This window comes from Thunnus thynnus, chromosome 3, assembly GCF_963924715.1.
Source record: "Thunnus thynnus chromosome 3, fThuThy2.1, whole genome shotgun sequence".
Classification (NCBI taxonomy): Eukaryota; Metazoa; Chordata; class Actinopteri; order Scombriformes; family Scombridae; genus Thunnus; species Thunnus thynnus.
This window is the reverse complement of record NC_089519.1, coordinates 12811358-12829159: the sequence shown is the minus strand read 5'-3', so window position 1 is coordinate 12829159 and position 17802 is coordinate 12811358. Positions and strand designations below refer to the sequence as shown.

At 39.8% G+C, this 17802-nt stretch overlaps 1 protein-coding gene across 4 annotated transcripts in view; it reads right to left on the bottom strand.

Annotated features, from left to right (window-relative positions):
* Positions 1-4394, bottom strand: part of rptor (regulatory associated protein of MTOR, complex 1) — a 179658-nt gene extending 175264 nt beyond the window's left edge. For 3 of the 4 annotated variants that reach the window (XM_067584280.1, XM_067584279.1, XM_067584281.1), the window contains exons 1-2: positions 4116-4248; positions 1660-1834 (exon numbers count right to left, since the gene is read on the bottom strand). In XM_067584280.1, coding sequence (XP_067440381.1) covers positions 1660-1827 — 168 coding nt within the window. In that variant the 5' untranslated portion in view covers positions 1828-1834; positions 4116-4248. Of the gene's footprint in view, positions 1-1659; positions 1835-4115 lie in introns of all 4 variants that reach the window. The other variant, XM_067584282.1, reaches the window with a different exon arrangement.
* Between the last annotated feature and the right edge of the window lie 13408 nt (positions 4395-17802).

Genomic DNA, 17802 nt, shown 5'->3' with positions numbered 1-17802 from the left:
TATCAATAAAGTAAAAACTGCGAAAATGAATGTGAAAATAAAGCCAGATGTACCACTGCATTTTCTTACTAATGTATATTTGTAAAAAAAATGACAACATCATTGCATTGTCATTCATATCCCAATCTCACTATTCAGAAAAAGGTTTTTTTTTTTAAATTACAGCCCTCTTAAAATATGGATTTAACCTCAAGCAAGAGTTATACTAAAAGCCAATTCTTCCTGCACAAAATCGTCTCTTTGGTCTCAGCTGTCTGAACCCAGAGAAAGTCCTACAAGTGTACAAATGAGGGTCCACAGCCTGAAAATACTCTGAGCAATGAAAAATCTTACACAGTCAATTTAGCATGACTTTCTGATAGGAATGCTCATTTCAGCCAGCTTTCAGCCCCTATAACCTCTTTTAAATCAATACCAGCCTCACATTTAACGATGCCTTCCTATTCAACATTTCCCTGAAGCTTGACACTTGAGCGGGCATTGCTGTGTAATTCAAGTGACGTCCTAACAGCGGCGACGTGTTAAAATCTAATTTGGGTGAATTTTCTACAATAGGTGCAGAGTTTGTGAGGGTTATGTATGACTGCGTGGCATTTGCCATCATTACACCGGTAGTGCTCTGTAGCCGTGAGGCAATGAAATAATCAGGTTGGTAGCACTGCAGTGGATCAAACGACAGCTTTATGTGAGCTGAAACACACTGTAGCCATTCATGAGGGAAAGCTTTGAGGTTCCCCTGTCAAAGCATAGCAGGTAGCCTCCAGCAGAATGAAATGAATTTGATGAATGAATGATTTGTTGCTGTGTCCCGGCTGTTTAAAGACGGATGTCCTCTCAAAGCACAGAGTGTAACATTGGCGCATTTGATTTGCTTCTTTACTGAATTGAAATTTCTTTTTGATGACACTTTCCCTGATTCCCAGAAACTATTAGCTATTGATTACAGTAAGTGGATAAATGGTATGGATGTCATATTATTGACCCAATATAATAGTTAACTAGTTAACTTTTAACAAATGTTACTTGGGGACTATATTTAGCTGCCGATTAATACACATTTTGTGTGCTGGTGAGAATGTACAGCGACAGGAGTTGGTGTTGGAGTGGCTCAAAATAAGCTACGGTGTGTGTTCATGGTTATAAAGGAACATGTCACTCACTGCACCCGTGAGACTCACTGATGGGTTTCTACAGTTTTTGAACGACAATGGAGCTCTATGGCATAGAAGAAATTATCAGGCTTTGGCAACATAGCATCAATTCATTGTTGGTTTTGGTCTTTTCATGGGATTTGTTTACAATAAGGAACATATAGAATATCACCAGACGTATGCTTTAAAGATGAGGAAATGATGAAAGCATCTTTGTAAATCCGATGTGACGTCTAGTATTTAAAAACATCAAATGGGACATTCTGTATTTTTCTCCCATTTGTGTAATAAATCATCAATTATAACCAACTGTTCCAGAATTCATGTTTTATGAGCTCCACCTATGAAAATTAACATGTTCCGCTCAGAGATATTTGAATATGGAAATGCTCTTGCACAACTCTGCATGAGTTCATACCTCAGCAACTCTGCATGCACTAGATTGACAGAGCTACAGGAGAAAGAGCCTCCTACGACCTGAGCTGAGAGTAGATGAGAAGAAAATTACCCTGTCTTTCATCCTCCAGCTCTGCGCTAAGGCCTTGGAGCCCTCAATCTTCTCTGAGTGCCGCTTCTTCATGAAGGCCAGTGGAAGTTTCCAGTCATTCATGTCGGCCTCCTCTTCCTCTGCCAGGCCCACGGCCGGGGAATGAAGCAAATCTGAGTCCATTTTCATCAGGGCCCTGCAAGGGAGAGCTCATGTTAAACACAGATACTGGGGACCTCTTGTTTTGCAATCCAGGTGGGAAACTAACGCTAACCAACACTATGTAATTTTGACTGTGGCTGGTACTCTAATCTCATGACAACAATGAAAACAGCTATTAGGGTTTCCCCTAAAGATCAAAAAATCCTACTGAAAAAAATAAAAATATCTTTCAGACATTACTTGAAGGAATTTGAGAAATTTTCTCCTCATCAGGCTGTGTGTTCTCTGCCATGATGCTACCTGCCAATATGTGTGTGCTAAAACAAACCATCCGGCTCAAGAAAGATATTTTGCAATATTGGGAAGCCAAAGAGTCTATGCAGCCACACTATTATGACTAATCCAACATTAGACTAATGTAGTTTTTGTTTTTTTAATGGTGAGATGCCTGAGAAATGATAAATTTGACAGTAAACACAGAACATCTATATAATACTTGTTTACTTATTCTTTGGTGAGATAATTCCTGTTTTAAATCAAAAGTTGCCAATTTCAGACTAGTGTATGTGGGCAAAATTCTTCATCTGCTTGATATTTAACATTTGAGAAGTTTAGCTTCTTTTTTTAAGTGAAAAAATGGTTTCACACAGAACTACATCTAATCCTCAAAGAAAGAGGTTGTTTTAAAATGCGTTTCACTTGTGTTCAGATTTCGTTCTTGCCTACATCACTTCCACTAGAAAGTCAAAGAGCCCCGCGCACAGTTATTACATCAGACTATCGCCAGACAAGCGCCAGATTTGTTTCACACAGGCTTGTTAGGAAAACAAAAATGTTTCAGAACTAATATACATGCACAGACTATTCCAAATGTTTTCCTTTTATATCCTTGTCGCATCAGGATGCATTAGCACTACAAAGGATATGTGGTCAAATGCGTCCCAGACCACCTTGGCAAGTAAGTGGTTTGAGTGTTTAGCGCTGTCCACTTGTGATCCAATTGCCCAAGAAACATTTTAAAACCAAGAGTAAACAGGGTCTTAGATATCAAAAAAAGATTGGCGTTGTAAAGGCATTTGTGTCAAAGAATCCCAAACAATACAAAGCAACAACAATACATCAGCTGTGATGTTTCAAGCATCAAGTGTTTGTGTTCCTCTACTAATGTCAAGCCAGTGATGCATTCACTTACTGCCTGTAAAAACAAACCAGTGGGAGTCGGTTTTGAATACAATAAATGACATTTATATTGAAAAAAAAAAAAAACCCCAATACTGAAATTTGAGAATCTGAAAAACCACAATAGCTTTGTTTTGCAATTCATGACCTTTAGCTAGAACAGTTTGATGTTGATGGGATGTTGGTTATGAGTCATTTTTGATGTTCTGCTGTCAATGAAAACCACAACAACTGAAACCAAAACACATGCTCACATCTGGATTTTTACAAATCAACAGCAGCACTTAACTCTGCTAACAGGCTAGCTGCTTACTCTCTTCCATCCAGGTTGCTTTAACTCTTTGACAGAGAGCAGCACCTGGATGATGTCATGTTTGGGCTCCCGCTGCGCACATGAACACACCTCTAGGCAGAGAGGTGCTAGCTTGGTAATGTGTTATGTGACCCTATATTAAAAGGACAAGTTCACAAGTCTTAAAACAATAGTCACTCAGGTGCCTTAAATAAAGTTTGAAATAGGTTTTTCTTGCTGTAATCATTCCTCCTGTTCATATTGACCATTAGAAGATCCCTTCATAATGCACTTACAAAGTCTGTTTAGTGTCAAAGTCCCTCTTTTTGTTATTATACTTCCACCGCAGCTCAACAGAGAAACACTGAGGGAACACAAAGAGGGAATTTGATGCTAAAAAGACTGCTAAGACTGCTGAAGCCTCATATAAGCTTCAGATCAACTTTTAAATGCATTTTTGCACAAAATAACTGTGTGGACACTGCTGATTTTGGCCTCCATCACTTACACTTAAAGCACATTTGAGGGGGATCTTTTTGTAGCCAGTATGAACTGGAGGAATGATTACACCCAGGAAAAGCTCTTTCACTGTTCATATGAGCACCTGACTGTTGTTTCAAAGACAAATACGAGAAATTGTGAACCTATCCTTTAAGTCGTGTTGACACGGACTGGCTGTGTTAAAGCTGACGTCACAGCTGGGGCTCTTCGCTAGCCAGTAGTTGTTTGCAAATAAACCTGTCACACTGCAAGAGAGAGTAGCGCTATGTAAAACCATTCCCCGGCTGCAACATGAGCACACAGAGCGCAGGTGAACAGACATGTCGCTGGCGGCGGTGCAGACCTCGGAGCGGTGGCGGTGTCGGGGTCAGCCCGGGCCGGGGACGCTCTCCGCCTCCGGACGATGACAGACACGGTAGCACAAACTATCCTGGTCAGGAGGTTGTAGGGCAGCGTCCACAGCCTGTACAGTATGTCAAACCCGTCAAATCCGAGCTGCACGGGCGCGTGTTTGCAGGGGAACGTGCGGCTCCTCTCCGCGCCGCGCGGCGCTATGGGAAGCGGCTCGAGACCAGGCCCATCTTCACGCGGACAGTCTGCCACAGCCACACGAGGCACGGGCCGCGCTTATCGATGACTGCGGTGGTATGGTCTTCTTCTACAAACCAGCGTCGCTGCTCGGCGGTTTGGTGCGACGGTTTCCGTGGAAATCTCTCAAACAATCCCGATAATTTCTCCGGAGAGGCACTGCTTCAGCACTTCTGCAAGGGCGCAGCCATCTTGGGTTGGACCCAGAATGCACTGTTGGAGCGGCCGCGAGGCTGCGCGAGGCTGTCATGAAACGTCACCGCTGTTGTTCCTACGACACACACATGTAAACACACACACACACGAACACATAAACACACATACCAAGTCTGCATAATATATTTAAAAACCGAACTAATATCTACTGACTGCATAATATATTTAAACACCCAGTAATTCTCCCAAGTCTGTATAATATATTCAAACACCCAGTAATATCTACTACCTCTGTATGATATATTTAAAAAACCCACTAATATCTACTAACTCTGCATAATATATTTTAAAACCCATTATATCTACCGACTCTGCATGATATATTTAAAAAAAACAAAAAAACACTAATAATGGCTAAAGCTGTTTCACCACATTTGGCTTAAACTCTGGGCCCCACTAACTGAGCAGTCCCTGCTTAATTGAGAGACCTACCCAACTTGTGCTCAGCAAACATATCTGCGATATGTATTGGGCCCAGACCATTGAGTGACTTACTGACAATAAGTAATGCCTTGAAATCAAATCTATGTTTAACTGGAAGCCAGTGCAATCTAAGAATTGGAGAAATGTGTTTTCTCTTCTTGGCATTTATCAGTATACTAGCAGCAGCATTTTGAATGAGTTGCAACTGTCTAATGGTCTTATTAGGGAGACCAATAAGGAGTGCATTACAGGAAATAAAAGCATGAATGATCTTTTCTAAATCTTGTTTGGACACAAAGCTTCTCATTTTAGCTTTGTTTTTAAGATGCCAGAATGACAATTTTGTTACAGCTTTGATGTGGCCACTGAAAGTTAAATCCTCATCAATGATTACACCAAGATTTTTGACATGGGTGTTAGTTTTTAGTGCTCTAAAACCAAGGTAAGCACTAAGTGCCAGCCTTCTTTCTTTATTGCCAAAAATAATTATTTCAGTCTTTGTTTAATTGAAGGAAATTTTGTTGTGTCCAACTGTTTAATTTCTCAAGGCACAGACAAAGTGACTCTATAGGACCATAATCATTTGGTGAGAGTCCCCGATAAATCTGGGTGTCATCTGCATAGCAATGATAATAATAATAATAATAAACTTTATTTATATAGCACCCCTCATAACATAAAATGCAGCTCAAAATGCTTTACAGGAAGAGGTACAAACAAACAAAATAATAGATATTTTAAAATATTAAAAGAAAGGAGAAAGATAAATACAGTAAACAAAAAACAACAGTGATAAAAAGGGGTAAGAAGATAAAAAAGGTAAAATCATGAGATAAGAAAGATAAAACAGGTAGTAAAAAAAACAGATGATAACAGTAAAAGGCAAATAAAAGGTTGAGTTCATTAAAAGCAAGACCATAAAAATAAGTTTTGAGCTGCTTCTTGAAAATATCAACAGAGGATGCTTATCTAATATGTGGTGGGAGTTTGTTCCAGATCTTTGGTGCATAGCTGCAAAAAGCTGCCTCACCATACTTTTTGCATTTTGTTTGTGGCACATTTAACAAGCCAGCATTAAGCGACCTAAGCGAATGGAACATATTCTGACAAGCAATCTGAGAGATATGAAGGTGCTAGATCTTTTTGGGCATTAAAAACAAGTAAAAGAATTTTAAAATCTATCCTCAGCGTTACAGGTAGCCAGTGCAATGATGCTAATACTGGTGCAATATGTTCCCTTTTCCTAGTTTTGGTTAAAATTCTTACTGCTGAGATTTGAATGAGTTGCAGCTGATCAATAGTTTTATTTGGTAAACCAGTATAAAATGCATTACAGTAATCTAAGCGTGAAAAAACAAAGGCATGAGTGAGTTTCTTGGCATCTTCCAAAGTAAGGTAGGGTCTGACTCTTGTGGACATGACTTTTAAAATCCAATTCAGAGTCAAGGATAACTTCTGTTTTATCTTTATTTAATTTAAGGAGGTTACCGCTCATACACTGTTTAATGCTAGAGAGGCAATCTATCAATGGAGTTAGGGCATCTTTATCGTCTGGTGCTACAGATAAATATAACTGGATGTCATCTGCGTAACAATGAAAATTTACACTGTGGTTGCAAACAATTTCTCCAATCGGAAGTATATACAGGGAGAACAGTAGCGGACCAAGAATTGAACCCTGAGGAACACCAAAGAGAAAGTCACACTTGTTGGACACATGTTCACCAAGGCTGACAAAATAGCTTCTGCCAGTGAGGTAAGTCTTGAACCGATTCAGCGCAGTTCCAGAGAGCCCCATCAAACTTTCAAGTCTGTCTAAGAGTATCTCATGGTCGACTGTGTAGACCATGAGAACTTAGATCAAGAAGCACAAGGACTGAAAAGTTTTTATTATCTGCGCTCACTCTGAGATCATTTGTTACTTTTATAAGTGCTGTCTCGGTACTATGACCTCTTCTAAAGCCAGACTGAAATTTTTCATGGATCTCATTTTTTTGCAGGAATGCGTCCAACTGTGTTAACACAGCCTTTTCTAAAATCTTACCTAGAAAAGGCAGGTTTGAAAAGGGTCAAGAGTGTGCTTTTTGAGTAAAGGCCTGACTAAATCTGTTTTGAGTATATTTGGAAGATGCCTGTCTCTGGGGAGCAGTTCACAATATCCAGTACATCATCAATGAAACTATCTAAAACTTCCTTAAAAAAGAAAGTGGGAATGGCATCGAGGGAGCAAGTGGAGGATTTCAGCTGTGTAATGATTTTCCGGAGTTCTGCTTCACTAATTTTTGAAAAGAAGTTTAGATTTCCCCGAGAAGTACCAGCAGATTTTTGATTTGTAAGATTATTTGCAATACTAGCTTGGATATTAGTAATTTTATTGTCAAAGAAGGATGCAAAGTTTTATCAATAAGTTGGAAAAGATTTAAAAGGCGATCAATGGTAGAAAATAATAACTAATCTTACAGTCTTAGAGAATTGACCAAGAAGAAGCATGTAAAGGATGAATAGGAGGGGCCCAAGAACTGATCTTGTGTGACTCCATACATCAGGGCGGTTCTTTCAGATCCATTATACTCCAATACTGACTACATATCCCCTGCTTATACATACATACATACATACATACATACATACATACATACATATATATAATTTTATTTCTTTTTTACAACAGATAATGTCAACCAAAGATTTAAATGAAAAATTGAAGTAACTGTAACTAACTGTCTATCTTTTAAAATGAAATTAGTTTCCATAAAATGTGTTTTTCTGTAAAATTATTCTCAAAGGGGGTCCAGAGTGCACACATGAAACAAATACCTTCATTTATTCCCAGCCTCTTTTTCTTAAGAGAACTTTCTATCAAAAGTGTATTGAATTAGATCCATCAAATGAAAACATTTTACAATAATTTAATGTGAAATATTGCTCTAATCTTACACAGTATAGAACGTATTCCACACATGTCACTTCATTATTGCCAGTAATCATGGAATAGATGTACCATTAGTGCCAAGTGTATGGAGTTTGGCTAATTTAATAGCCAAGTGAAGACGTGCAGAATGTCTTCACTCTGTGTGATGTGTTCAGTCAGCCAGTTCATCTGATAGCTGCATCCATCACAAAATAGCAGGGGAGCAGATGTTCTAAAATCCCTCACTGCATGTGGGAGTGTTTTAAAAGTAGCCTGTGCTCTATTTAAGTCACAGAGGTGCCCTCAGAATGGTGAATCACTGAGGGTAAAACGTTATTTTTTATTATTTAAAAGTTCAATAATGGATTTTTTTGGCTACTTGGGGGCAGAGGGAACACAACATCTGACTTATTATCACCTTCTAAGTTGACATAGTGAACTTGTTAGCAAACAGTTGCCTATTTACACATCCAGCAAATAAGGAGCAACATTACGCTAGCATTAATTTGGAGTTGTGTTTCCTGCCACTTGATGAAAGTAGGTTGAATATTCCTCTTCTTTTATTGTGTTTTTTGTGTCCACCAGCTCCTAAGGGAAATATTTGGTACTTTGGCTGCTAAATGCTCCACTATGGTAACCAGCTAGTTGCTAATTTTGTCTGTCTGCCATTTGATGCTGAGTAGGAAGTGTACAGTGGATTTACAGCTGCCTACTGTGGCAAAAAATGATGAGAGCAGTGATAGTTCACCAATAAAATAAAGCTGCAGGCTGAAAAACTAAAACAATGAGCTGAAAGACACTAAAAAGCTCTGTAGAGTTTGAGGGAACTGCAGAGTTTGGTAGAAATTCTGTGGGTTCATCAATACAAGCAATCACTTTCTCACACAAATAGTCATGTGTTTCATTGTTGATATAAAATATTGATTATAAACAAAAATGTAAATTAAAGAAGGACATGAATAAGATCATTTCATGTTTTATTTGTTTGTCTTCAACAATATGGTGATGTTTGCTGTGCAAAACCTCGCTGGTCTCAGCACCTGCGTGAGTCAAAGTGAATTTACACATGTTATTTCCCCATCATCCTTTGCTGTCAAGCTTCACACTCATTTCTCAAACAGCAGGAGCCAAAGGTTTGTTTTTGAAAGACAGAGAGAGAAAAAGCTGTCCCATCTGTCCGCGAGTCTAAATCTAACACCAGTTTGCGCGTACTCACTCAGGCAGTTGGTCATGACATTACTGAGAGCCTTGTAATTGGGGGAGCACAATCAATATGTTTACCAGTTTGTTCCTGGTGAACAAAGAGATTTGCTTGAGGGCCTTGATGACTTTAACCAAGCACAACACAGTATGTCTTGGGCACAAAGGACAATTCTGCGCTGAGATGACCAACAGCTTTCTTTTGGGCCATCAGCTCATCAGAAAACATGAAAACGCTACACCAGATGGATGGAGCATGAAAACATCCCTCTTTATGCATTTACCAGTGTAGCAATCACCGCTACGGCCTCTTGGCTTGCCACACTAACAGCGCCAGAGCAATCTGGTGTGTAAGAAACTCATAGTTACATCCGACTGAATTTGTTCCTCTCGCCTTTCAGTCGCAGTGTCCTCTGCAGGGGGGAACCAATCCAATCTCCAAGGTGTGATAGAGGTTGGGACCCTGGGATGGCTGATGGGTAACAGAGGGAGGACAAGAAAGAGAAGATTAGTCTTCTTTTTCCTCCTCATACACCCGTCTTACATGTAGGGAACAAGGTGACATGATCAACTGGGTTGGGTCCTGGAAGCTGGAGCTGTTCCCAGAGACAAATCTGACAGGGGCAGGAAAAGGCTAAAAGTCCTGTTTTCAAGGATTGATTGCAACAAGGCGAGGGAAATAGCCAGAGAGAAAAGAGACTGATGGATAGATTTGAGGGAGGGAGTGTTTCAGGAGAGGAAAGCTTTGCTATCATGTGATCCTCCAATGGGACGCCAGTAGAACATTGACTCCTCTCAAGAAGGAAATGGGAGACACAAGATCTGTAATGGAGCATTAATCCTCTTCTCTTGTGCTTTCATAGCTCATAAAGATACATATTTTACAGGAACTTTCTCACTCACCACTGTCATAAATCAAGTTCAACAACGATTAAAATGTGTTACAGTTAGATGAGCTAAAAACTCCATATACACACTCTCATTCAAACTCTTCTGACAAAGTTTCAAGGAAAATAAAAGGTTATTCTGAGCTTTTTTGTGTGTCTTCCGCCAAAAAAAGGCCAAACTCTGTCCACCTTAATCATGCGTCCCATTGCTGTTTCAAGCCAAGTTTACAGTACATCAATAAAAACACTGCTGCAGTGATTAATGCTTTGTACTGTGTTGCATAATGATGATCAGTGTTTACTCTCTGAGCATAGGCCACTCCAGTGAAAGCCGCAGCCTTCATAACTCACGCTCAAGGTTGACTGAGAATATGAATTGTAAATCCATTTAAGTCCCCATGTGAAATTTGTGAGACAATGATTGCTTTGAATGATATTCACTGGTGGTTGATGTTTAGACAGACATGAAATGATTTTCTTAGCTGTCAGAAGCTGCAGGCAAAGGTTTGAGTTGAAGATGAGGATGCAGATGCTGATGGAAATGGCTATCGAAGGGCTGTAGCTGCAGAGTGTGCAGGCAGAAATGGCTGATGATGATAGTTAGTGCTGGGCCTTTCTTTATGAAAACTGAGGTTGAGACTGGCTACCCACTTATCCAATACAGGAGAAGCGGACAAAATTTTATTTGTGTTTCTCAAAGAATTGCAAAATACATTTGTAAAATTCAACAGCAATGTGTCTGTCCAAAAACATCCCTGTTACTCCGGAAGATCCACAAACCTCAGTGTGAACACTTATCATTTGGTCTATTCTTTGTAAATCAAAATATAACAGAATTTGATTTAAAAGTTAATTTAGGAGTTCATTTAAAATATTACGTCCTGTTTATTGTCTGGTTAGTGATAAATGACAATCAAACTTAAAATTTATATTTTAAAATACAGACTTATGTCAGATCAAGAATTATATATGCCCATATATGAGCATGAGTTCATTCTGTTGAAAAGAAATTATTAGGGAAAAATAATTTTTGATGTACAATGCACTGTTACCATTTTTTTAAATAATATATTTAGGAAAAATGCAACATGCTTCACTGTATACCTCATTATACTCCATAAAGCAATTTTTTGACATAGAATGAAACTTAATAAATAATTAGCCCAAGAGATTGTTGAGTGAAATTGAATTTTTACTTTATTTCGGTTGGTTTCTGGCTGTTGGAGGCTACACGGTGATGTTGGTTTTTGAATTCTGAGGCTGCATGTGGAGGTTGGGGCTGAGACTAGTTGCTCTAACAAGTCAGACTGAAGATTTCAGGCTTTAATTGGCTTTCAGGAGCTGCAGGCAAAGACTGAGACTGCAAATCACAGGCAGTAGCTGCAGGTGGAAGCTGAGGATTGTAGGCAGTGGCTGAGGATGACATTGACTGTCAGATGCTTTTTAGATGAAGGCTGTGGCTGGAGCTGCAGGGGCAGGCAGAGGCTGGATGGCAGAAGTAAATGGCCGGATGCCAGAAGCTGCAGTTGGACGCTGGGGCTCCTGTTGACTGGCAATAGCTGCAGAGAATGGTGCTGAGGTACTGAGAAAAGCAAGGTTGAACACATCTAACATCAATCAAAAAAAAATAAATCGTATTATTTATGGTGTGATCTTCCTTTTTCCATGATTGTGTTTTATAGATTGAATGTCATTGAATGCCATCTTACAGGCAGTAACTGTGGGGGGAAGCTGAGTCTGAATGCCAAAGGTTGTGGGCAGTGTCTGTGGATGCAGTTCAGCTTGGTGGAGTCTGGGGCTGGGAGGAGCAGGCTGCATCTGGGGAAGAGACTGGTTGATGGAGGCTGAAGCTGTGAGATGTAGCTGTACCTGCACTGGTACTGAGGTACTGTGAAAGGTGAGGTTGTAGAGAGACAACGTCAACATATTGTTCAGCAAGAACAAAGAAAACAAAATCTTGGTGTTTAAGACATTCATCTTCCATTAACCTTCTTGCTGGCTTTAAAGCACACTTAAACACTGTAGTGACTGGTTTGGGGATGCAGTTTACTATCAGCTTACTATCAGAGGCTGTGGGTGGAGGCTCAGGCTGCAGCTGTCTCTCTAAGAACTGAGGCTCCAAGTGGCAGCATGCAGACAGAAAAGGCTGCAGGTTATGACTGCTGGAGCTCATACTGGCTGCCAAAGCCTTCAGGAAAAGGTTGAGGCTGCAACTTACAGGCAGTAGCTGCAGATGGAAGCTGAAGCTGGCTGCCAAACATTGTAGGCTGAGGCCGTAAATGAAGGCTGGTGCTGGATGGAGCAGGTGGGATTTGATGAAGAGCATGGCTGATGGTTGGCTGCAGTTGGGTGGCAGAGGCTGCAGGCTGTGACTGGACCAGTACCGGTACTGCAAAAAGAAGACATCAACATATTTTAAGCAAGAATAAAGTAAAATCATCATTCAAGAAATGAAACTTTTCAATTTGTAAGAAGCTGAGGCTGCTCGTGGCTTTATTGAAATTGAGGAGCTGGAGGCAGCTGGAGGTAGTCCGAGGCAGTTGGCGGCCACTGAAGGCGGAAGCTGGAGGCAGCTGGAGGTGTCTGGAGGTGTCTGGAGGCAGCTAACAGCATCTGGAATTGACTGGCAGCAGAGTCTCCAGGTAGTGGCTGGATCAGCTTTGGTTGTTTGTCAGAGGCTTCAGGGATTCTTGGGTTGCAGGGCTTAAATTTGAAGCAGCAGGTCAAGGCTGTTGCCAAGAGTATAAACCTGTGTGCAGACACATGGTGTCTCTTGGTGAAGGCTTCAAGTCTAGACTGTGACTGCTGAAAAGGTGTAGGCTGATGTTGAAGTTGCAGCTTGTTGCCAGGGGCTGCAGGTGGAGGCTAGTGACTAGGGATGTAGCTGGCTGTCAGATGGCTGTGGCAGTGGCTGGGGCTGCAGCTGCAGCTGACCTTTTGAAGGTGCTATTGGAAAGCTGGGGCCATAGCTACATTTTGAGGAGATTCAGGATGAGGGGGAAATAAGAAGGATGGACACTGTAATCAGAAGCTTTTTGAAGGCAAAGGCTGCAGATGGAGCATGGTACTCGAGCTTGGTTTGTGAAGGCTGCATGTTAATGACTGTAGGTGGAGGCTGAGGTGCAACTTGATGTCAGAAGCTGCAGTCTGACTCTGGCTTGTAGGTGTTGTTTGTTGATGAAGGTGGAGGCTGGGGCTGCACTCATGTTCCTCTGACTACTTTGGTGTATTTATTAAAATATAATGGGCTTTGGATTTCTGCGAGATCATCTGAATAAAGAATTCTATTTTCACAGTTGTTTTTAGTTTTCTTGTTATTTAAGATATTTTATATTACTTATGATATTTTACAACTGCTGTATTTCTTGTCCTAGAATTACTACATTTAGTTTAGTTGAGTTTTTTTCCTACCCAGGTCCAGTTCACCTGAGATGTCCACATCCATTAGGGGTGGAGAGATTCCTTTCGCCCCCTTTTGATTCAGTGACTTTCAGGAGTCCATCCTTATTCTCTTCTATGGTCAATTGTGGACAATTCAGTTTCTCCCACAGGCGTGCTGTTTAATCATTTGTCCAAGCTGAAGACAGGGGGGCAGTGGTGGCCTTAAGGTAAGAGAAGCAAGCGTGTGACTGCAAGATCATCAGTTCAATCCCCGGACCGGCAGGATAAATCTGGGTGGGGGAAAGTGAAACAGCAGTGTTTGCCCCTCCCTCATCACCACCACTGAGGTGCCCTTGAGCAAGGCCCTTAACCTCAACTGCTCCAGTGGAGCTGCCCAGTGGCGGGCAGATCTGACTGTGGTTGTACAGGACAGCTTCCAGGTATTAATGTGTGCAACTGTATGAATGTGATCAGGGCGTTCCTGAAAAAGAGAAGATACCTCTCTATGAAACTTCCCTGAATAACTAAAGATTAAAAAAACATTTTTTTAAATTTTAAATTTTCCAAACACACTTCAGCATGACATGCCCACAGAGTCCTAATTCTCTAATACTCTTCATCAGAGTAACCATGGATCATCAGAGGTGTCTCACTCTGCAGGACAACATGCTCCTGAGGTGAAGGCCCGGGGAATGGGGATGACTTCTTGGACCTGCACATCTTTGGGAGTTTTAATGGCAGCCTGGGGAGTCAGGAACAAACCCAGGACCTGGCGGAGGTCAGGACTAGGGCTTGCAGGCTGGGGATTAAATCCTGGGCCTGTTGAAGGGGAGGCACATGGTTGCTGTTGGAGAGATGTCAGGCTTTGGCACACTCTTAACAGCATCCTTTGACAGTAAATTTACATCTGACACACTGCAGAGCATAAATAAAAAACCTTACACGTTCTGTCAAATTTACAGGGTTTACCAAAGTTTGATAGCAATGACAATTGTTTAATTCACCAGACAGTATGAGTATATACAGTACAAGTGTATTTAATTCTAGATTCATTTCTATTCAGTAAGGTCATCATTAATTCAATGTGTGTTGTGTCCGAGACAGTAAAAGCAGTGTTATACACAACACAACAAGCAGCCTGCGGGTTTTTCCCTAAGCAGGTTCCTCCTCCTCTTCCTCCTCCAAGAGAACACACACACAACACTGCAACAAAACACTTCAATAAGACCAGAATTAGGCTTTACTAAGGTAAATGTAACATGCTATATTGAAGACAATTTCCTTCTCAACTGCCAGCAAAAAAACCCAAAAAAACTTAACATGCAATATTTTGCCATGCACTCCATGAAATGTCATAAAATCTGCGTCTGCTGAAAATAACAAAGTGCAAATACTTAAGACTTGTACTTAACCCACAATATTACTATACAGTATATGCCACACATAAGACTAGAAGAGCAAATATTTAAAAATATTTGTGATGCTTATTTGAAAATATAAAGGAAGACGTACTTGCTAGCATGCAGTGATTTTATTGCTCTTTATGTGCATTTTGGTTCATTTAATTATTTTAATGCGTACATGTGGAGATTCGGTCTAAGGCAGTGTGTCCTAAGGCTGGATTACGCACTGGGCAAAGCAAGCATCTGCCCCAGGACCCCAGATCCTCATGGGGCCCAGAGGCTCCAGGTTCAACAGGTGGCGATTAGTGTTGTTAGTTTGTTTAATTTAATAATTGTGTAAAAAGTGTATGCACCACCAAAACCCATTTAAACAGAAGAAAACACCTGCATATTTATCTATTCTTAAGGCCCCATCTTGTGAGCTTACAAGCTAAAATCTATAGACATTTATTATTTTACACTTTGCTTATGTGGTCAATTTGTTAAATAACTTTGTACTTAATCAAGTTACCACAAACTAATTATAGTGCACAATGCACAGAGAGCAGTGGGGACAATAGGGGTTTATCTGACAACGATGACTAACTTTTAATTAAATCTAAATCTAATATGTCCTGTCAAAATCCTGTGGCATTTATTAAAGGCTTCCAACTTCCATGTTAAAAGGCTATAATATATGGAAATATAAGTTTTTAGCCATATGTCCCAGCTCTACAGAAATGTGGGTCTCTTAAAAACCATGCTCACACAGTTGAGGATATTGTTGCATTTGATTAATGTCACTCACAAAAAAAAAAAAGAATTATGGAATATTGACTATGAGGGTGCTAATGGTCTCAATGGCAAATATGTTGCTTTTTTTTTTAAAGCCTGAAAATCTCACATCTTCCAGCTGAAAGTTGTTTTGTCTGAGTAAAAAGGTGTTTGGAAGAAGTCACATTGAAAAAAATCATCACTGAGTCTTTCTTTTAAAGAAATCATTGAGTAAAACTTGTAAAACTTGGTTTTCTTCAAGGTCAAGACTTGGGGTTTTGTTTATGTTTAAATGTGAAACCTGCTAAAATGATGCACCTGGAGACGAAACATAGCAACATGGAATCCTTCAGGTCTATGAACATTGATCTTCTGCAGCTGTAACATCTCACCACATGAATCAGATGTTTCATAAGATCAATCACACAGTTTTACCTAACTGATCTCAGACCCCGATAAACTGAGGAGGGAAAATGCTAATGCAGAAGAGCAGAATGTGGCTGATATGATAAATCTGAAAAAAAACATTTTTACAAAAACGCAAGATTCAACTTACTCCTCCTCAACCATATCTGAGTGGAATGAGCTGCTAAAAACATTGATGAATCATGCTAGATTTGCTAGTTCTGGTTCCTTAAAGGGTTGGTTCACCAAAATTACAATACAACATAATTTCTCTATTTTCATTTAAATATTTATTTTTAGCTCAATATTTTGCAAAAGTCCATGATTTGTCACACAAAACAAAATGAAACAGCAATTGCTGAGATGTCAGTGTGTGAAATAAAAAATATCTTTAATTCTAAAATCAAAGAAATAGACTTAACACTCTGTTTGGCCATATAAGATTTATGTGAGAGAAGATGGAAATAAAAAATGAAAAGTGTGTAAAAGTCAATAAAACATTTAAGCTGATTTTCATTATTATTATTATTATTATGATTTTACTTTCATCAGTCAGAACAGATTTGTCTGAACTGTAGAAGTAAGATTTGTTTCAACAATTTTTTGAAGGGTTTAAACCTGATACACTGATATGACTGATGGCTGGTATATTACTGACAAAGTAGATTTGATTTATTATCCATTAATTAATTATTACATGCATATTGAGGACGAGGCTACTTCTCCTGTGTTTAGTAATAAGCAAAGCTGGATTAATATCTTTCAAGGCAAAAACAGAAATTTACAATTAATCAAATGATCACATCTGCAACACAGTGAACCTGATGCTTCTGAATTAGTCTCAATAATGAGAAGGAATGGCAGTTAAAAAAAAAGATACATTATAACATGACCATCGATTGCTACATGCTGCCTTTACTGTTGCGTAATGCAACATTTTGGCAACCTGCAGAAATTTGTTGATAAAGCCACAGAAATGCTTTAAACACAGGTTTTTAAATTATAATCAAATCTGACAACCTTGTGCTTATTAAAACCTACCAAACAGCTTTGTCAATAATTAGCTTTGAGAGATATTTAAATTGCCTCTGTGTTCATGCAATTCTTCTGTAATCAGGAGCAGCTTCTCCTGACAAGATAATCGATAGCCACTTACACAGGTACCTATTCATTCATGACCGTACAGGCATCATGGAGCACACATCCTCCATGTCTCTATTTACCCTTGATCAATGAGTTCATATGAGACCAGATGACACCCAGTCAATTGAATGAATGGGGTGTGTCTACATTATGTGTCTTCCTCCCAGCAAAATGAATGTGCATGAAGCTCACTGAAAGATTACCTGCCACGGCATCAGCAGGTTAAGAAAGTGATATTTTACTTTGGGAAAATATGGTTGCCAGGAATAATCGCATAGAGGTTCATGAGCAGTTGACTTAAGTATTTTTTGTTATTTTTTGTTTTTGTTACTACAAATGAGTATGGGACACACACCTCTGGCTCCACAACATACAGGATATTTATTGGATAAAAATACTCTATTAAAATACTACTATTTTACTGAAAGGAAGACTTGACAGTACACACACACACACACACAAAAGAGAGAGATCGACAGCGACAGGGAGTGGGGGAGGAGAGGAGGAAAATAAGGGCTGATTGACCTTGACCTTGAGTTTTGAAGTGATGTCCTCAATAATGCTGATGTCACTTTGTATTTGACAAGGCAGACGCTGGAAGGATTTGTGGCACTTCAGGCTCAGCTCTTGTCTCAAATTTAGAAAAGGCAATTTTGACACACACACACACGCACACGCAGGAAGGCCAGTGATGAGGCCGGCGCTCAGGCTTTGTTCCTC